The sequence below is a fragment of the Podarcis tiliguerta genome (genome assembly GCF_965153285.1).
Source record: "Podarcis tiliguerta genome assembly, chromosome: 3".
Taxonomy (NCBI): domain Eukaryota; kingdom Metazoa; phylum Chordata; class Lepidosauria; order Squamata; family Lacertidae; genus Podarcis; species Podarcis tiliguerta.
This window is the reverse complement of record NC_139536.1, coordinates 65,003,458-65,022,620: the sequence shown is the minus strand read 5'-3', so window position 1 is coordinate 65,022,620 and position 19,163 is coordinate 65,003,458. Positions and strand designations below refer to the sequence as shown.

The 19,163-nt window shown below is 40.8% G+C and overlaps 1 protein-coding gene across 17 annotated transcripts in view; it reads right to left on the bottom strand.

Moving 5' to 3' along the window:
• The window catches only part of TRDN (triadin), a 165,223-nt gene that overhangs the window by 68,392 nt on the left and 77,668 nt on the right, over window positions 1-19,163 (bottom strand). For all 17 annotated transcript variants that reach the window (XM_083434895.1, XM_083434896.1, XM_083434885.1 and 14 more), the window contains 6 exons: window positions 15,482-15,547; window positions 6,147-6,182; window positions 3,878-3,940; window positions 3,698-3,760; window positions 2,630-2,695; window positions 521-583 (listed from right to left, as the gene is read on the bottom strand). In XM_083434895.1, coding sequence (XP_083291021.1) covers window positions 521-583; window positions 2,630-2,695; window positions 3,698-3,760; window positions 3,878-3,940; window positions 6,147-6,182; window positions 15,482-15,547 — 357 coding nt within the window. The remainder of the gene's footprint in view (window positions 1-520; window positions 584-2,629; window positions 2,696-3,697; window positions 3,761-3,877; window positions 3,941-6,146; window positions 6,183-15,481; window positions 15,548-19,163) is intronic.

Below are 19,163 nucleotides of genomic sequence, written 5' to 3'. Positions count from 1 at the left end.
GATATCCTTTACCTTTACCTTTTAAATCTGTGAGCACAAACATTCATATCAATTTCCTTCTGTTCATTAGGTAACTAAGTATATTGGTTGGTATTGTGCTCATAGTTATTCTTATGTAGGACTTGGCTTTTACGCTCATTATTTCATCTAAAGAACTGCCTGCATATGTCACTCTCCTAACAGAAATCTTCAACTGACACCTAGAAGTTATTTTGTTTTACTGATTGCAAGCCTAAGCAGACCTGCGCTGTAGATGTAGAGGGTGTAGCAATTCAAAAATATTTAATACTATAAAACAAAATAAAGAACATATTAAAATGCAGTTTAGCTATAAAGCAGAAAACTAGATAAAAGTGAGAAGCATTTCTGTCAAAAACACTGAATTCATAACATTAAAAAAATCAGAATTTAATGAGCTCATAATTTACATACCTACCTAATTTAAACTTTTAATGTCTAAAAATGTACACATATAATAATGGGATTTCAGAGAAGAGAGTGACAGATTGATATTTCTTACCTGCTTTTTTAACTTCGGGGACAGCTGTCTTCTCAGGAGCTTTCTTTCTTTCCTCTTTTTTTTCTAAAAAATAATTAAAAGGAAGCCATTTTATATGCTAGAAATATGAATCACACACTTCAATGTGCATTCAACCAAGCACAAGGAAGAAAATGTGACATTCTCTGATCTAAATAGCTTCTCCCCGACTATTTTAGTTTCCTAGTCATAGAACAAGGTTCCCAATCCAGATCCCTCGGGGTCAAACTAGGGCCCTATCTGCACTATATATTTAAAGCAGTACCATACCACTTTAAATAGTCATGGCTTCATGGAGCCCAGGAACTGTAGTTTGTTATGGGTGCCCAGAGTTGTTATGATCAGAGCCTCCCCTGGAAAGGGTAGTCAATTTTTAAACCACTCTGTAAATTGTAGCTCTGTAAAGGGAATAAGGGTCTCCAAACAACTCTCACCACCCTTAACGTATTGAATTAACGTATAGAATTCTTTGGGGAAGCCATGACTTGTGTGGTACTGCTCTAACTGCAGAGTGCTACATGGGACCTAGATATCACAGCACTTGGGGCAGAAGGTGGGCAAACTGGGGAGGCTCTGAAAACAATGCCTTGGTCCTCGGAGGGGCTTACACCCTTTATTCATTTTGGGTGGACCAGAGAATTAAAGTTCTCTCTTAGGTCCCTCTCCATTCACTATCTTTCCCACCCTCCCAGTCCTTTTCTGATTGACAAGGAGGAGGGCAAAGAGGCGGTCACCACTATGGGTTAGATGTGCAGCACATTTTTCAATCCACCCCCCAGAAGGGCTTCAAACACAATCAGAAACCCAGGCTTCTGCCCTGCTGATGGGAGTATAATCAATATATTGGGTGGGAGTATAATCAATATATGCTCATCCAGGCTGCCCTTTTCGCTTTAAAAAATCAGATTTCTACCCCCTGCTTTATATACAGTATGAGTGGGCAGACCCAGTTTAAATAAATTATTCTGCTGCCATCTTGCCTAGTTTGACCTTAAGTGTGCCTCAATGCACACATGAAGAAGGTGGGCATCCCTTATGGCAATCCCTTATCCTTATTTCATGACAGTGAAATTAACAGGACACTTTATTAATTTGGAATATCGGAATGATAAAATGGAGAGTACAAAGGTGTACAAGGCAAGACATTAGACCAAATGACATGAAATGGGAACTGAAGAACAGAGGCCTGGAGACTCTGAATTTGGGGCTGATATCTTTTGTCATTCCTTAAGGGAAAATGAAGCTTATAACATAGCTAGAAACAGTTTAACTAGCAGAGCTATCTTTAGTGGGATCCTGGAATAGTCCCCTGAAAGTAGTATTGTACCTCATTTGATATATGTCTATACCAATATTTGCATGGTAGAGAAGCAACACCCCCACCATTTTGTCCACAAAAACAGTTGACTGGGCTTCTTCAACAAAAAAGGGGACAGAAATCACCCAACAAACATGACTTTTCTGTGCAAGCAAGAATATATCGCACAGCAGAGGTCAGCATACTTTTTCAGCAGTGGGCCAGTCCACTGTCCCTTAGACCTTGTGGGGGGCTGGACTATATTTTTTTTGGGGGGGGGGGATGACCCAAGAGCACCACGAGCCCTGATGGCTGCTTATCTGTGCCTTGTGAGCAGCAGGGTCTGGTGGCAGCGGCGGCGAAGGGACAATGAGCGGCACGCAAAAGGGCTCCGGAGAGGGGCTGCTTAAAATTGCGGCTGCTCAAGCGCTGCTGCTGCTGGCACCAACAAAGCACAGCCCCCTTCCTCCTCTAGGCAGGGCAGGGAGAGGGAGGAGGGAGGGAGGAGGGAGGAGGGAGGGAGGAGGTGTTGCCACCGCTGCTGAGGGAGGTAGAGGGAGGGAAAGGGAGAGAGTGGGAGGGAGAGGGAAAGAATGTGCATGCTGGAGATCCACACGGTGATTTCCGGACTGTCCGCAAGCCGGATCCAGAAGGCAATTGGGCCTGATCTGGCCCGCGGTCCTTAGTTTGCTGACCCATGTCGTACAGTATGCTATTGCTGACGTCAACACACCCACCCCAACTATAACTGGTTGAATAATAAAATATAAAACAAGCACCTTCAAACAGCCCACCTTTTGGTTTAATTTCAGAAACAACCTTCTTCTCATGGGTTACCACATCCTTTTCTTTTTCTGCTTCTAAGAGACAGATAAAAAGATGGCTTCGTGTCATAAGGACCCCGTGTACCATTTTTGGTTTCATAGAAGTTAGACAAATATGTCATAGGAGCAAAGGGGATGCTGTGTGTGTGTGTGACAGAGAGAGAGAGAGAGAGAGAGAGAGAGAGAGCGCTTCTGTATTCCACCCCAAGGCTCACTGGTGCTCATGCATATGTAGTGCTAAACCATAGTTTCTTGTTGCATCTTGGTTCCAATGAATGTGTTTGTTTATTTTGAAATGCATATCCTGCTTTTCTTTATAAAACAAATGCAAAACAGCTTACAAAAAAGTTTGTAGAATACATAAAGCCCAGTAAAACAGTCCAAATCACTCCATATTTAAAGGCCTTAATGCCAGGTGGATGTACAGTACATTACCAGGCAAAACTACACAATTAGGTCAGCACTATACCCAAATTGCTTCCACATGCTTCATTCTTTATGGGTGAAATTCAGCTGTGTCAATCTGTCAGCAGAATCGACACCATCGTCAGAGCACATTCCCTCCCCAGCCTCACTGTGTACCCCAAAATCTGCCCCAGAGGGCTTGAGGGAGCTATGGAGAAGATTTGGGGCATGGGGCTAGGTGTGGCAAATACAATGGGATGCTGCCACAAAGCTGCCCTCCCAACACTGGCATTGCTGTCATTTACCTGGATGGTGCAGGAGCAGGTCAGTGGTGAGGTCAGCATTGCACCTGTACATCGATGGGAGCACCAGATTGCCTCTGCTAGTCCACCCAAAAAGGCCTGACTTCACTACCACACCACCCACCCTATTCAGGTAAGTGGCAGCAATGCTGGGGTCAACAACATAGCTCCATTGCACCACCCCTGCATGGGGGGGGGGGCAGGGGCAGGGGGAGGAGAGGAAGGGGCTAAAGTGACTGCTTATCTGAATCCATCCAACAAGGCAAGTATCCATCATACAAATTCAGTTCAGTAATGATCTAGCAATGTCATACTTGTGCAGATAGCTTACCTTTCTTTTTAATTTCAGGAATAACTTTCTTTTCATGTGTTACCTTTTTCTTTTCTTCCACTTCTAAAACATGAATCAAAAGGTGATGATTTGGCTTTGCATCTTATGGAATTACAGTAGGCAGAGTTCTTTGAACATCAGGTCAATTAATTGCCACATCTTAAAAGAGAAACACCTTACCTTTTGTTTTAACTTCAGGAATAGCTTTCTTCTGTTGAACCACTTTTTTCGCCTTTTCTTCTTCTAAGGAATAAATGCAAAAGGCACTGTTTCACTATGCATGTCTCACTTAAAATGTATAGATCTTTTATTTTGAGGATCAATTTCCACACTTGAAAAATAAGACCTTAACAGGACCGAAACCCAGAAAGAATGCAAAGGTAGCAAATGTTGCCTGGCCAAGTTGATAGCACATATCAACACAAGGGCAGGATTCAACTAGGTTGTTGCATGTGTGGAATGAGGTCTGCTTGTGCCATGAAACTTTCCCCCATTCTATTCCCCCTGTCCCCTGAATCTGCTCTGAAGGGTTGGGGGAAACTCCAGAACTGGCTTAGGGAGCATTTGTGGGGCCTGCAGAGGTGGAAAGGGTGGGTATGTCTTGTGCACGAGCAGACTTTTATCCCCATGTGCATACCCACTAAAAACCACATTGAATTCCAACCAATATATGCCAGGGCTGCAATTCAGTGAGCCATTTCCCTATTCATTTCAATGGGGGGAGCAGATGCCTGCATCCCCTTGCATTGATCAATCTGTTTCTTCCCTTGAATTTAATAGGACAGGGCAAGATGTCCAAATGAGAATATGGTGTGTGCATGGGGAGCTCTGAATCAGGTTGTGTATCCCTGGTGCTTTTTTTCCCTGGGAGGACGCAGGGGTATGTATACCCCTAAACATTTTGTGAATCTAAGTTTGGCCTCAATATGAGTAGGAAAATGAGAGTACCTCTAAGCAATTGTATTCCAATAGGTTTGCTTATTGTTCAGGTAAGCAGTCATTTACCATGTAGTCTTATTGGAGCAACGCTAGACTAGCAACACCTGCAACTTTTGAAAGTAGAAGATATTTATTTTGCATTGCCCCCCTGCTCCCACCCTGGAATGAGTTTGATGAAGAATGTGTGTGAGCTCCTGACTCAAGCTTAGTAAACCGCAGCATCTGGCGTGGTCGCTGACACATTGCCAAAAAATTATAGATAAAAGAGACACAAATTTACATTAAAATGGCTTATGTATATGTATAGGTGTAAATTAAGAAATATTTACTATCCTTTTAAAGAGAAATATAGTATAGCTCACTGCAGTGAGAAAGATATGGACAGTAACCTGTGTGTCTACTGAGAATGCTGTCTGAATACTAGTGGTTGAAAACCTAAAACACCTCCTCTCCTCCCCTTCTATGGTTCTTTAGCTTTTAAACTGGGCTTGGACTGGCCAGCCCTTAAAATAGAGTCAAATAAAGGAATGTCTTCAGACAGTTCTTCCAGTAGAGGACTATACCCTGTAAAACAGTATACATGCTACTCAATGTACTGGGCTGCAGATGGTACTTATATATTCAGATGCTCCCCATACCATTTTTAAAAACCCCTACATATAGAAAAACTAGGTGTCAAGATATAGACTAGGCCAGATTCCTTCTCCCGGACACCAAATTTCCTATGTTCATTTGTGTTGGGATAGTGATGGTGTGGAGGCATTGGAGCTGTCATGACTGAAGTAGTATACTTTAAGCCCTGTTCGTGCAACTGAATATGTGGGAAGAGGAGCATGGGAATACAGGAGGAAGTCCTTCCCCTGAATCTATTCACATCCATTCAATTACTCATGTGAACAGGTTCACACAGAGATAATCAGAAACCCTGGTGGGGTTTTTTGTCTTCTCTCTCTCTCTCTCTTTGCCATGTGCCTACTCAAATGAGCAAGAATATGCACATAAGGTTTTTGCAGGGTTTTTATCTGTATGTGCAATACAATGCAAACCAACATAGCAAAAAAAAAAGGGGGGGGGGCGTTAGATCCATATTTTCATTTTGGGGTGTGATGGCCTGTCTAGAGTAGCATAAGAATGTGGCACAAGTGGCTGCAGGGAGTGGGGAAGAGAAAGCAGCAAATATTCTCATCCTTCTTCCTGCGCAAGGGAACCTCCACTGGATCGCAGTGCCTTCCATGAATGGAAGAAGCCCTTTGCCAGATGGCCAATTTGGATCCAATCCAGTGTCTCCAATAAAACAAACAGAACCTACATGCTCTCAGTATGCATTAGGATTTATTCCTGTGAGCAATTAATGATGCACAGGTCAAGAACTGAGCTTGCTGTTGAATTCCTGCTTTATTCATACACACATGTGGTGTATCTAGACTAGTCATATGAAGAGAGCTTCAGTGAGAACTAGGTATCACTGATAACCTATAAACAAAAAACAACAACAATTTATACTACTTACTTATTGGCTTTGTAGTTGTCACATTAGGTTTTCCAACTGCATGAGCAAAATAATATAAATATTATTTTTTAAAAAATATATAGTTAAACCAAGGAATAGAAATAATAAATTACAAAGGCTGAAAAAGCACAGCGTGTGCTCAGAAGCTCTAGCAAATGTGATTGAGAATATTATAAAACAGATATTTTCTCAAGAGCTAGAAACCACATAGTCATTTTGCATATTGCTTCCATAAATATAAGCAAAAACTATAGGGAAGGGTAAGGGAGTATTTAGAAACTTGACAGAATGTGCACGAAAACCAAATTGAATCTGCCTGTATGACAAACAATACAGTTCGGTGATATCTAAAATGCAATGGTATCTCCATTAAACTGTTTAGTCACATGAGTAACTCCATCTTAGACCATTTTTCTTTTCGCTCCACAGTGCATGGGCCAACACAGGTTGACCAATTCAATCCACCACAAGTATATCTACAAGACAGATATAGTCTGCATGTAAAAGGGATACTGCTTGGATTAAAAGTCCTCAAATCTAGCACCTTGGTATAAACCCATGACCTTCAGAAAAGGGCCATCGCTCTGTGGCAGACCAATGCAGAAGGTCCTAGGTTTAAACCCTGGCATCTCCAGATACCTCTGGGAAAAGAGTCCTGTCTGAAATGCTGGAGGGCTGCTGTGAGTCAGTACCGACAATACTGAGCTAGGTGGGCAAATGCTCTGAGTATAAGGCAGTTTCTTACACACACATGCTTGTTAAGGGATGCTTAATACAGTAAGCTCTGACTGTTTATGAACACCTGTTTATAAAATGTAATGTCTCCCCTTGTATGTCCAACAGCCGATCTGTACAATTAGACTTACCAGCAACTACCATCTGTTCTGTGTATGGCTGGATTTTTGCCAAGGCCACTTCCCCCTGCAGCTCCCATGTTGCCTTCCATCCTGTTCTAGATGCCTCTTCTGAACCATAAGTCCTTCCATGTGTGCAAGGACACCAGTTGGATTCCACCCTGTCTGTATAGTGTCCTTACATAGTTTAGTCACTTATGGAACTGGACTTAGTTATAGCTGGATGGTGTGTCCTGTAAGCTTTCATAGACCACTCCAAATACATTGGCAGTCCCAGGAACTTCTTAAGCTTATTCAAAGAAACATGATGTTTGGAGTAAGAAATATTATGCAATAGGCACTGATGTGGGAAGATTTAAAAACAAAGCACGGAAGTATGATCGTTGGAAGTGTGGGAGAAATGTATTCAGCATTTGATGGGAACAGGGAATTTTAAGAAGGGCATGTCGTGTTTTCTTACAAGCAAGTAGGCTGAAAAGAACTCATTCCAAGGTACATAGGATTTGCAATCCAGGCCTCTTACATGTCTAGCCTCTTTTCGGAATCTTCCATTGCATTGGTCTGTCTCCCAAACATGTCATGACAGCTTCTTCTCTTTCACTCCAAGCCTGACACCTCAGAGATGGGAAGAATAAAGCATGCTAACAGCCCACATAAAGAATTACTGGATCAAGGAGACTGCACACTCAGTTTGCCACAATATATGCAGCTTATTTAGGCCTTAGCAGCATTTCCAAGGGTGATCTTCTGTGATATCAAATAACTGTTTTTAAAGTTTCCCAAACCGCATTTTCTTCTGCAGGCCCTATCCTACCTGCTACTGTGCAGAATCCCAGGTTTATGGGGAAGGTTCCTGGGAAATTGCCTGAATCAAAAAGGTGGTTTTCTAAAGTGAAATTTAACTTTTAAAAGTCACTGAGATTTATTTCTGAAGGAGTAAAGGATTGAAAGATGTGATGAGAAAAATAAGAAGGATTTAATGTTAAGCCTAAAAAGGTCAGGCATATTGTGCTGAATGGTCTTTGGTGGCTTCGGCAGCATCTCATGTTTTCCACCTGTGATGTTAAGTATCTTTTAAGAGATGGAGAGGAGGAGGGGAGTAAGAGTGCTGGCTTTCAGCCAAGTGTCCTTCAAAGTCGATTTGAGTGTAACAACAGCCTGTTGATCTGCTGGTGATGGGAAGCTCTAAATATAGCAATGCACTTGAGTTACAAGGCATGGTGTTACACAAATGAGACCCTCTCTGGAGAAATGCACCGCAAGGATCTGTATTTTCACACTTAAACTTCAAAGATGATACAGGTAGTAAGTCATATTAATGCTGACTCTGAAAGAGCTTGCCTGCCCATCCATCATCTGCAAGAGGAGGAGGTAAGAAAGGTGCTGAAAAAAAGCTATCCTCAATATGCTGTGATGCTGGGGTGGGGATAACCAGAAGCAAAAATAAACTACGCAGGAGTGAATGCCAAAAGGGCCTACAAGGTGGTCTGGTTCACTTAAGTCTTTGATGCATCAAATGCTTATCTTTTGCTTCTTATCAAAATCCCTGGAAACCGTTATGGAGAGACTTTTGTGGGAGATATTTTATATATTAGCTCAGCTTTTGATAAAATATTGCTTTGAAGTTAGAAATGAAAAAGTACAGGAATATAGAAATGAAATGTATTACTATTAACAGAGTCTTTCAAAACTAATCAGCGACATGCTTTATGTTTGAGATAGATGTCTGTCCTTGCACTAATCTATATTCATGCCAACTCCAACAACATTGTGTTTATGTGACACAGAGATATTATTAAGCATTAAATAAATCTTTAAAACTCCACATTAAGACTATAATTCATTTTGGCTAGGTCAGGCCTAATTAACGGTGCAAGTACAGGTAGCTTTGTGCTACATGCTTTTGAACTTGATTTTGAGGTGAGATAGAATTAAAGCCCTGTGGTTTAGGGGACATTTGTAGGAAAATACCAACATCACAAAGGTGCCCCTGGATAAGTATGATGCAAAATTTCAGAAGGATTGGTGCATGTTTTAAAAAGTTTGATGAATGAAAACAATTTGTGTGGGGGGGTTGTTTTCTGTTCAGTAGACAAGACCCTTCCTTCTACAACCCTCCCAATGATTGGAAGTAAAAAGGGGAAGCCTGAAAAAGTTATTTTCTAGGTGGGCACTAAGCCTGACAGAAGACTACGCCCCTCATCTCCTTCTCCAGTGTCCTTAATTTGAGAACTTGGGGTTATGTTAACGCCCTCCCACCAGATGTCAAAGAGAAAAACAACTACCAGACTTTTAGAAGACATCTGAAGGCAGCCCTGTTTAGGGAAGCTTTTATGTTCAATAGGTTATTGTATTTTAGTGTTCTGTTGGAAGCCACCCAGAGTAGCTGGGTAAACCCAGCCAGATGGGCGGGGTATAAATACCGTAAATTATTATTATTATTATTATTATTATTATTATTATATTAAAGAGGCAGCCTGAATTTAAGTTCTTTGGGAGCTGTGAAGCTCCGAGGCAGCCATGGGGCTTTGAGAGCACCCTACTTCCATCTGGCCCACCAGATTTCCCCATCTGACCCACGAGGCCATTTTGGTCAAGCTATACCCACCTGCCCCTATACCTGGTATCATATATGACATCAAGTGTCGGGCAAGTAGAGATGAATCAGCTGGCTGCTGGGACTTTGCCTGTACAATTTGATTTTAAGCTGCACAGGCCAAAATGGGTCACCTGACTTCACTGGGATGCCAGGAAGACAACCCCAATGACCTGACATACTTGGCCCAAGTGGGAATGTGGGGGGTATATCTCTGGCCTGCCAACCAGACCCTTTTCTCCACCCCTGATGTAGATATTGTTTGCATGCGGTCATGCTCCTCACTGTGTTTCAGCTCTCTCTGATATGTAAATATAGGGCATAATATGCACACATACTGCTCATGTCACACAAAAATAGTTTACTAGAATCCAAGCTCTGTATGTATCTCTGTACTAGTTTTTTAGAATGAATTGCCCTGCACGATATGCACTAGCCTTTCAATTCTTGTTAGCAATGAGGTAAGGGAAATGGCTGCAAATGTGAGCAGTACAATTATCCTGATATTTTACAAGTCCAACACTTGCAATAGTATGATTATATATGCATTTATCATCTCTCTCTTTTTCTTTTTTAAAAAATCCCCTAAACTTATGAAATAACTATTTTAAAACTACAGAAATATTAAGGCAATCTGTGAGCCTTTTACTGTAATTGTTAATGCTTTGAAATGGAAATTTCCCAATACATGTCACGCTGCCCCTGCCAATCAAAATATAAAATCAATCACTTTGATTTGCAAGAGGAAAAAACTGTAGAATGACAAATGCTTGAAACAGCTATTGTTTGCTGTCATATAACAACAGTCTTAGAGAACTGTATAAAGAAGCATGTTATATATATAATAAGCTTTGTCACACACATGCATACACACACACACACCACACAAATAACTGAAACAGTAAGCGACTGCTGTTCAGTAATGATACAATAGTTAACATATCATTCAATTTCAGACATTTCATTTGATTTTTATTCTTCAAGGGACTGTAGATTGATTGACTGAGAACATGAACAGCAGAGTTTTTATTCTCCATTCTGTATTACAAATCCACTTTGTGTTAGGCAACTGAGTCCCAGGGAGGTTTAAAAGTGTGCACTAAAAAAATGTACTACCAAATGTACTACCTATAATATGCCAGTTGTCTTAGCTCAGTGATGAGCAAATCTAGGCCCAGGAGTCAAATATACTCCTCTAAACCTCTCTTATTTTTCCTTCAGGGCTTCTGCTAGGGCCACATTCCTCACCAGCCCAGCTTTGCACCTACTTGTATATCTTGCCTGGCTGGAATGTGTCCTTAGATAAAACCCCTTCCTTGCCAAAATGTGGGATAGAGAGGGGTGTGGGAGTATGTGTAGAAATTGCCTGCTGCATGAAGAGGGGGAAACTTGAAACTTTTCAGTGACAGTCCTGTATCACGTGTGTAGCTCCCACCTCAATGAGCTCAAAGTCAGAAATGCTCTATTTTCCATGAAGAAAGCTGTCATTTATCTCTCCTCTATTTTGTTGCTTTTTTTAACCTACAATTTTGTATGTCAGTTCAGCAAACTGTTTCGTTAATGCTCGCTTTCAAAGAAATAATTATCCTTCCATTTTTAATCATTATTTTGTTCATCTTTGCTCGGAGCTTTTCGAATGCAAAGTGTCACTCTTGTTCCAGATAATACTAAATTTATCTTTCTTAGTCTCTAGAATTATTACTTAGTGCTCCATAATTCCATACTATGCCTACATAGAGTATTGCTATGATCCACATTTCTTTCTCAAACTTAAATGCTGGACTACAGCTCCAGACAACCAGCTCTACGCAACATGCTGCTTCTTTATGTCAAATTATGCAAGGAGCTCATTTATTGCCTTCTTTTGGCTCTCCATTCTTGAATAAGACCCATTGACCTCTGATAACTGAGTTCTTGGGAAGAAAATATGGCCCATTTATTTTTCTACAAGGCGCATGGATTCAGCTGTGTATGCCTCGTTCACCATTACTGAAGCTGCATGCATTAATTAGCTAAAACGATTGCATATAGCCACCACTGATATGAAACACACATTGTCCATTCAATAATGGCTAAAACTGCTCAAGAAGATGCAGAAGTCATAATTCTCAAGAATAGAAACTAAATATTAATTTCACCACTTTTAAAACTTAAAGTAGTGGTTACATCTTAAGACAATGTATATTTACTATTATGACAAACGGGTTGAAACAGCAGAATACAGTTCCTAAAGAATATGGATTTGCTAATAAGCAGAGGAGGAGCAGAACAGTTGCATCCATCAAAAACAAGAAAAAAAATCTGCTTAACACCAGACATTGTAAGGTTCAAACTGGGAATCAAGGATTGGGTTTTTTCCTTGCTCTAGCCATAGGACAGTCCGTCAGAGGAACTTGCTTTTTAATTAGATAGATAGATGATAGATAGATAGATATAGATAGATAGATAGATGATAGATAGATAGATGATAGATAGATAGATAGATAGATAGATAGATAGATGATAGATAGATGATAGATAGATAGATAGATGATAGATAGATAGATGATAGAGATAGATAGATGATAGACAGATAGGTAGATGATAGATAGATGATAGATAGATAGATAGATAGATAGATAGTGTATGTGTATACGGTAGATAGATAAACGATCCTTTAAAACATGCTGATCATTACAAGAAAAGCAGTCTGCTTTCATTTTCATTTTTAATGAATATTTTATACTATTACAAAAAACAATAAATTTTTTTATTAAGTGGTATATAAAGCTTCCTAAATAATTTTTAAAAAATCAGAAGGGGAGATTTTCACAATGCTTCAACAAAACTTTATTACATTTCCTCTTGCCCATCTTTCAAAGAGCACAGGGTAGCATATATGATGTGTGTCTCACACCCTCACACCCTGTGGCCATTTTACCCTGAGAAGTTTAGGCATATTGCTGCTGTGTAGGCTGCAAAATGAAGCCTTGGAACATGAAAGAGAATCGAGTAGCTTCACAGATATTACACAAAATTTAAAGAGAAATTGTAGGCAGAGAGTAGGCTGAAAGGATGAGGGAGATAACAGATGGAGTATTGTATTCAGTTCTGAAGAGCACAGTTCAAAAAAGAACATTATTGACAAGTTGGAAGAACTATGAGGATAATAAAAGTTTTAGAAGACAAATCACATCAGGAAACCCTGAAAGAGCTTGGTATGTTAGCTTAGAGAAAAAGAAGATTAAGAGGGAATATGTTGGTAGTATTAAAATATTGCCAAGAAAGGAGAACTGTTTTTCACTCTACCCACTGTGGACAGGAGAGCAACGGATTCAAATTAAAATGCGACAGATTCCAGTGAAGCATTAGGAAACGTTAGCTACAAAAGAATAAACTTCTTTAAAAGTTGCAGAATCTTTTTCTTTGGGGGCGCAGTTTCAATACAAATTTGAACAGGGTTGTCAGGTCTTGCTATTTAGTTATGGCATGGGACACCTCTATTTCAGAACACATGTTATTATCGTCCAGGCAAACCCTATTATTTCTTTCTTGAAAGGGCACACTGAACAACTGCTTTCTGACTCAGGGAAATGGGCCTTTGTACTACATACAAATCCCTTCACGTCACAAAGGGTGACTATACTGTGCTCACAACATTGCCATAGTTATTATGAAGTGTAAAATATAATTGCAAAACAATGCTCTTAAAATACGCTGCTGTCCTCCCCTCATCAGTAAAAATATTTGAAGACACCTGCTGTCCAAAGGCCTATGTAATCCAACATCCTGTTTCTCAAATTAGTCAATCAAGTGCCTCTGGGAATCTCATTAAACAGGACATGTTGACAATAGCCACAACCTAAATGTGGATGCTGGGTGTGAAAAGGTTGAAGACACATAGAGGCTGCCTTCATGTAGAAAACAGTTCTATGACAGACCATCAGTGAGAGAATTGTATAAAGTCAGACACAAGGCCAGCCTGTTTTACAGTTAACCTATGAAGCAGCAAATGGTGACTGTTTTCAGACTGAATCCAATTGAATCTATGCTGTCCTCCTATTCACAGAAGCCTCTTTGATCCAGCAGAAGCTTCTGTTAATGGAAGGGGGAAATGAGTGGATTTTTGAAAATTCACCCTTTCTCCTGTAGCCCCCTGTTTCCCCTTCCACAGAGAGTTTCCCAACCCTCTGGAACAGATCTGGTGGTGGCAGCACAGGGAATTGCAGAAAGAAGAGGGGAATAATCTCCTTCCACAAGGGGTACTGTTGGATACAGCTCTTAAAACTGCCGAGAAAAATAATGTATTGATTGAAAAATATAGATGCTTAGAGTCAAGTGTAATTAAGTGACGCAAAAACTGCTAAAATAAGTAAATATTCAAGGCTGTTAAGACTATCTAAAGCAATAGTCTTAAGAATGCAGTAGCAAAAATTAGTGAGGATCTACTTATATAACTTGAACCTGTTTAAAATCCACTAAAGTTATTGGGTTGTTGTCAATACTGTGTGAGCAGAAGGCAGATTGTGCAAGGGTTAAGGCCAATGGAAGAGCCCTGCTGGAGCAGAACAAGGCCTTTCTAGTCAAGCATTTGCTTCTCAAAGTGGTCAACCTGATGCCTGGGGGAAGCCCACAAGCAGGGTGCTAGCATAGTAGCACTCTCCTGCTCATGATGCTACTCAAAAGCACAATGTCTTTGATCCTAGACGTAATATAGCCATCATGACTAGCTGCCATTTTCATTCCTGTCTCAGCTCCTTGTACTACCCATGAAAAGTCATCCCAGAGTGGCGGAGCAGGAGAGGCAGGCAAACATTGTGGACTGTGTCATCTCAGGAATCCACCTGAAAGGGGGTGGGAATCCTGCTCTACTTGCTCAAGTTTCACGATTTTGAGGTGATTCCACTGCAACCTTCAAGACATAGCCCACAATGTTCAGTGGAACACCCTAAACAGCCCTAGAGACTTTATGGGAAAGTTCATTTTTGCTCACACAAAGCGTGTTCTCCTTCAGGGAGAGCACGTGTTGCGGTGGGGTCTACTGAGCCACCCCTCTGTTACCAGGCAGGGTCTCTAAAGATGGCCTGGGGCAGTGATTGGTTCACTGGGTTGCTGGGGTAAAAGTTATGTTGCAATTTTGGTGGGAGGGGTAAAAGGTTTAAATACTCTGCACACAGCCTTGTACTTTCTCTTTTGCTGCGTGCAACGGATCACCCGCCCACCCGCCCTAGAGTAAGGGGTTGTTGCGTTGACCTTGCTATGTCTGTCATGGGGTCGTCTGCCTTTGAGCAGGGGCCTGGTAGGAATTTTTCCACCTGGCAAATTGGCTGGCTGGGTGGTTTTTGCCTACTGCGTAGCAAATCGTCACAACTTGTAAGGTTGTGGTTAGGCATTGGTTATAAATTGGTGGAGGAGGGGTTAGGATAGGCCGTGCCTGCCCCTCCATGGTTGCTGCGGAAAGGGAATTCCGTTAAAGGAATCCTGGGGCTTGCCATCTTTTCGTCCAATCCCTGGTATGGGACTAGGGCCGGCAAGCCTTCGGGGAGCAGGCGGATGAGAATTGAGGGTCTGTGACTCAGCTCCAAGGCCTCCCCGACTTGCTTTCCCCCGCACTGTCTTTCGGTGGTGCCCGGAAGTCAGTTCTGTCCCCAGGCGGGGGGACAGATAGTCTTAACCAATGCCTAAACAACCACTCACGGTTTGTATTTGAATAAAGTTGTGCCCAAAATCATGCCAAAAATCTTAAACAAAAATTACGTGTCTGTTGTGAGTTATTTGGGGGGTTGATTGAGGACCTCGACACGCAACACTGGATACAGTTCATAAGGCTGGCCTCAGTAAAAGCAGGGTTAGGCTTCCCCATAAGAATCTATGAGTAATTTTTTAAGAACAGAAACTGAACTTGCCTTCAACAGCGGGGATTGCAGGTGTCATTGCTGGGGTCTGTGGAAACCAAAGGTGAGGAGGCGGCCCTGCACATAAGACAGGAATGAAAGAGCATTGATAAACAAAAAACAACAACATTATTTTCAATGTAGTGCCTACTTAAGCACGCATGGAATGCACTTTCTTTTTAACAGTCTCTGAGCAGCCTGGACTGTCTTCTGAGTTGTTTGTGTTTATTACTAAATACATATCAGCAATGGAATGGAATGGAATGGCAGAACGAACAAAACTCATCGGTTCTGTCTTTTAGATTGCTAAGCAAGACATTGCAGAAGTTAAGTAAAAGAGCAGAAACTTATTTTTTTGAATTATTTGCCATTCAATATTTCTTCAGGCCTAAAGGACACAAAAGATCTTTAAAATAAATAAATAAATTATTAGGTTTTACATTTTAGTATTCAACGCATTTATCAAATAAACAAAGAAGATAGAATAGATAAAAGAAATTAAAACAAAACCCCACCCCGTGACTTCCCTCAACTCCCCCTTCTGGTTACTTTGTTACTTCTGCTTGATTCCCCACCCCCTTGTTTTTCATCTTTTAATTGCACACTCTTATATTCTTATTATTTTTAAACCAACTTTTCTTCAAATTACATCTTACATTTAATCAATTTTTATATTATTATCTCTTAACTTTTACTCTTGTTTTCTTAATTGTAAGTGTTTACTCAAACCCTTCTCTGAGTAAAGAACACAAAAGATCAATATAATAAAAAAGCTTTCACATTCATGCCTCCTTTTATGAACGACAGTACACTTTCTTCTGCTTTTAACATAAAGGGCCAGTCTCATTACTTTTAAAAATGTAATAGTTGTTTCCTATTATGTATACTTTTCTGCCTAGAACCAAAGTGCTATGATGATTTAATGGGCTGCTATGTTATGTTCAGATGGTGTGTTCCTCTCAGGACAGCTTTTTACATCACATAGAAAGAAGAAGGGACATTAATGAGTCCCACTTCCATTTATCACACTTATGAAATAATATGCAATGGAGAAAACAAAGTATTTCCCCCAGGTGTCCGTGCATCATTGGATCATTGTACAGCATGGTGGAATCTACACACATATTTTTAAAAAATGCTGTTAAAATGCTTTTTTGAAAAACGTTTTGAAAAGTATATTGACTTTGGCATAGCTCAGTGTCGCCATCTACGGTAGTTTTATTTGTAGCTGTATAGCTGAGTCCTATGTCAGCCTGCCCCAACCTAGTGCTTTCAAGAAGTTATTGGACCTATTGGACCTAGTGCTTCCAAGCTGTTATTGGACTCCAGTTCCTATAACCTCTGACCTTGGCCCTGCTGGTTGGGGATGATGGGAGCTGGAGTCCAATCACATCTATAGGGCAGCAGCTTGGAGAAAAGCTGAAATAAACCACTGCCTTAAGGCACGTTCAGGTATTTGCCCAAACATGTGAACTGTATCTGTGGACTCAGGACGGGCGCCTACACACAAGCCCCATCCTAATGTCCCTGCATGCACCATGCGCCATGCTCAATTCCCAGCCTTCTTGTGCTGAGCAGGGTCTTTTACTTGTGTTTGCTTGAACATGATCGAACTCTCCACAAAAGCTGGGTCTCCTGTTGCACAGCATTCAAGTCATGTTCAAGTGAGCTTGAGTAGAAGCCCTTGTAGACCTTCACTGCTCAACAAGGAGATGGTCAGGGCATGAAAGGGGTGTCTGATGGGTGTGAGAATTTAGCAATGGAGCTTCAGTATGTGCCCTTCCCTCCTTCCACTGATAACAGTGTTTAGAAGTTCAGGCAAGGCCTGAACACACCATATCCTTTGGGGCTTAAATAAAACAAAACTGGAAGTAACAGCTTCTTTCGGAACAGCAATCCATGGGACTAGAATATTCTTGCTCTCTGCTAGTAAATAGCTCCGTCCATGCTTGGAGGGTAATTACAATTAAAAAGTTGATTCTTCACCCTCCCACCAGCTCCAGTTACATTTGAGATGTGTTGGCAGTCAATTTGGCAATAAAAAGTTGCTGCACCTGTTGGGTTTGGTCTCATGCATCTTTCTGCGATGTGGTGCCCCCTTACTCCTTTTGTATTTTCTTTTCGAAAGAGATATATTACCCTTTAGCAATATTTTCATAAATATTGAAAACAGGTGCCACTCACAAAAGGAATAGTAATACTTATGACCCAAACACCATGGTGTAATATGGATGCAGAGCTAGGACACTTTTATAGCAGAGATTTCTGCAGGGACTTTTAAAAGAGTAGCAAAGTAGAACGCTTCAGAAGCTTTGCTTCTATCATCACATAACAATATTTTTTAATGCCCACATTTGTGGGAAATTGTTTTGTAAATATACATTTTCAACTTTCGTTCTGGTATCCCAGCCTTCAGGGCAGATAATGAATGAATAAAGGTGTGCTATACATATTTTGAAAACAGATCTGACAGTTGATCTAGGGTTTAAATCTGAAATTCCTAATGCTATCCTGAACACACACAAAGGCAATCCTATACACACTTACCTGAAGAGAAGAGTTTGGATTTGATATCCCACTTTATCATTACCCGAAGGAGTCTCAAAGCAGCTAACAATCTCCTTTCCCTTCCTCCCCCACAACAAACACTCTGTGAGGTGAGTGGGGCTGAGAGACTTCAGAGAAGTGTGACTAGCCCAAGGTCACCCAGCAGCTGCATGTGGAGGAGCAGGGAAGCGGACCCGGTTCACCAGATTACGAGTCCACTGCTCTTAATCACTACACTGCACTGGGAGTAAGTCCCACTGAACTCATCAGAGCTTTCATTTGAATAGATATCTATAGGATTGCACTGTTTAATTCAATAGCTCAATCTTCAAGACAAATATGGCAGGGTAACCTATTTTACTTTTTTTCTGGACTTTTTTCTGCAGAATTTGAGTTGAGATTTGAACTGTGGAATTATATCCTAAAGGTGTATACCAAACTTCACCCTCATTCAAGGCAGATGTTTAATTACAATCGATTTAGCACACAGAAACCCAAAACACAGAGATGGAAGAAGGATGCTTATTTAAACCTGAAATACAGAATTATGGGAATAATTGTAGCCAATTTCATTCTAATATCCTAATGTTCAGCGGAGCTATCACATTATCATCAAACCCAAAAGAATGCAGATTGGGCCACTAGTTATAATACCGCACTCTGCTTGGTGCATACTCCCCAAACCCATGCAAATTCATGCTTGCATTTGCATAAAACACAAAACATGCAATTCGTTTAAAAATGTTATATCCAAATTTATTTTAAAAGCATGTATGTATCCGTTTTGGTGAATAATGCTCCTACAAGAGTTTTTTTGTTTCTGCTAATAACGGGGAAAGGCTGCATAGCTCAAGGGGAGAACACATGCTTTGCATGCAAAAGATCCAAAATTCAATCCCTGCCAGCTCCAGTCGCTGCCAATCAGTGTGGGCAGTAGTAATCTAGAGGGACCATTGGCCCTACTAGGTGGAAGTCAGCTTCTTATGTTCCTGTGTAATCAGAATACTATGTTCACTGGAGAATTCTAGAAGCTAATGAACCTCCCACATTTTTATACTTTGGAAAATTGCATGGAAGCTTGCAGGCGTTTGCTTGGTAAGACATTGCCACAAACATCACAAACAGTACCACTATAATACATATATAT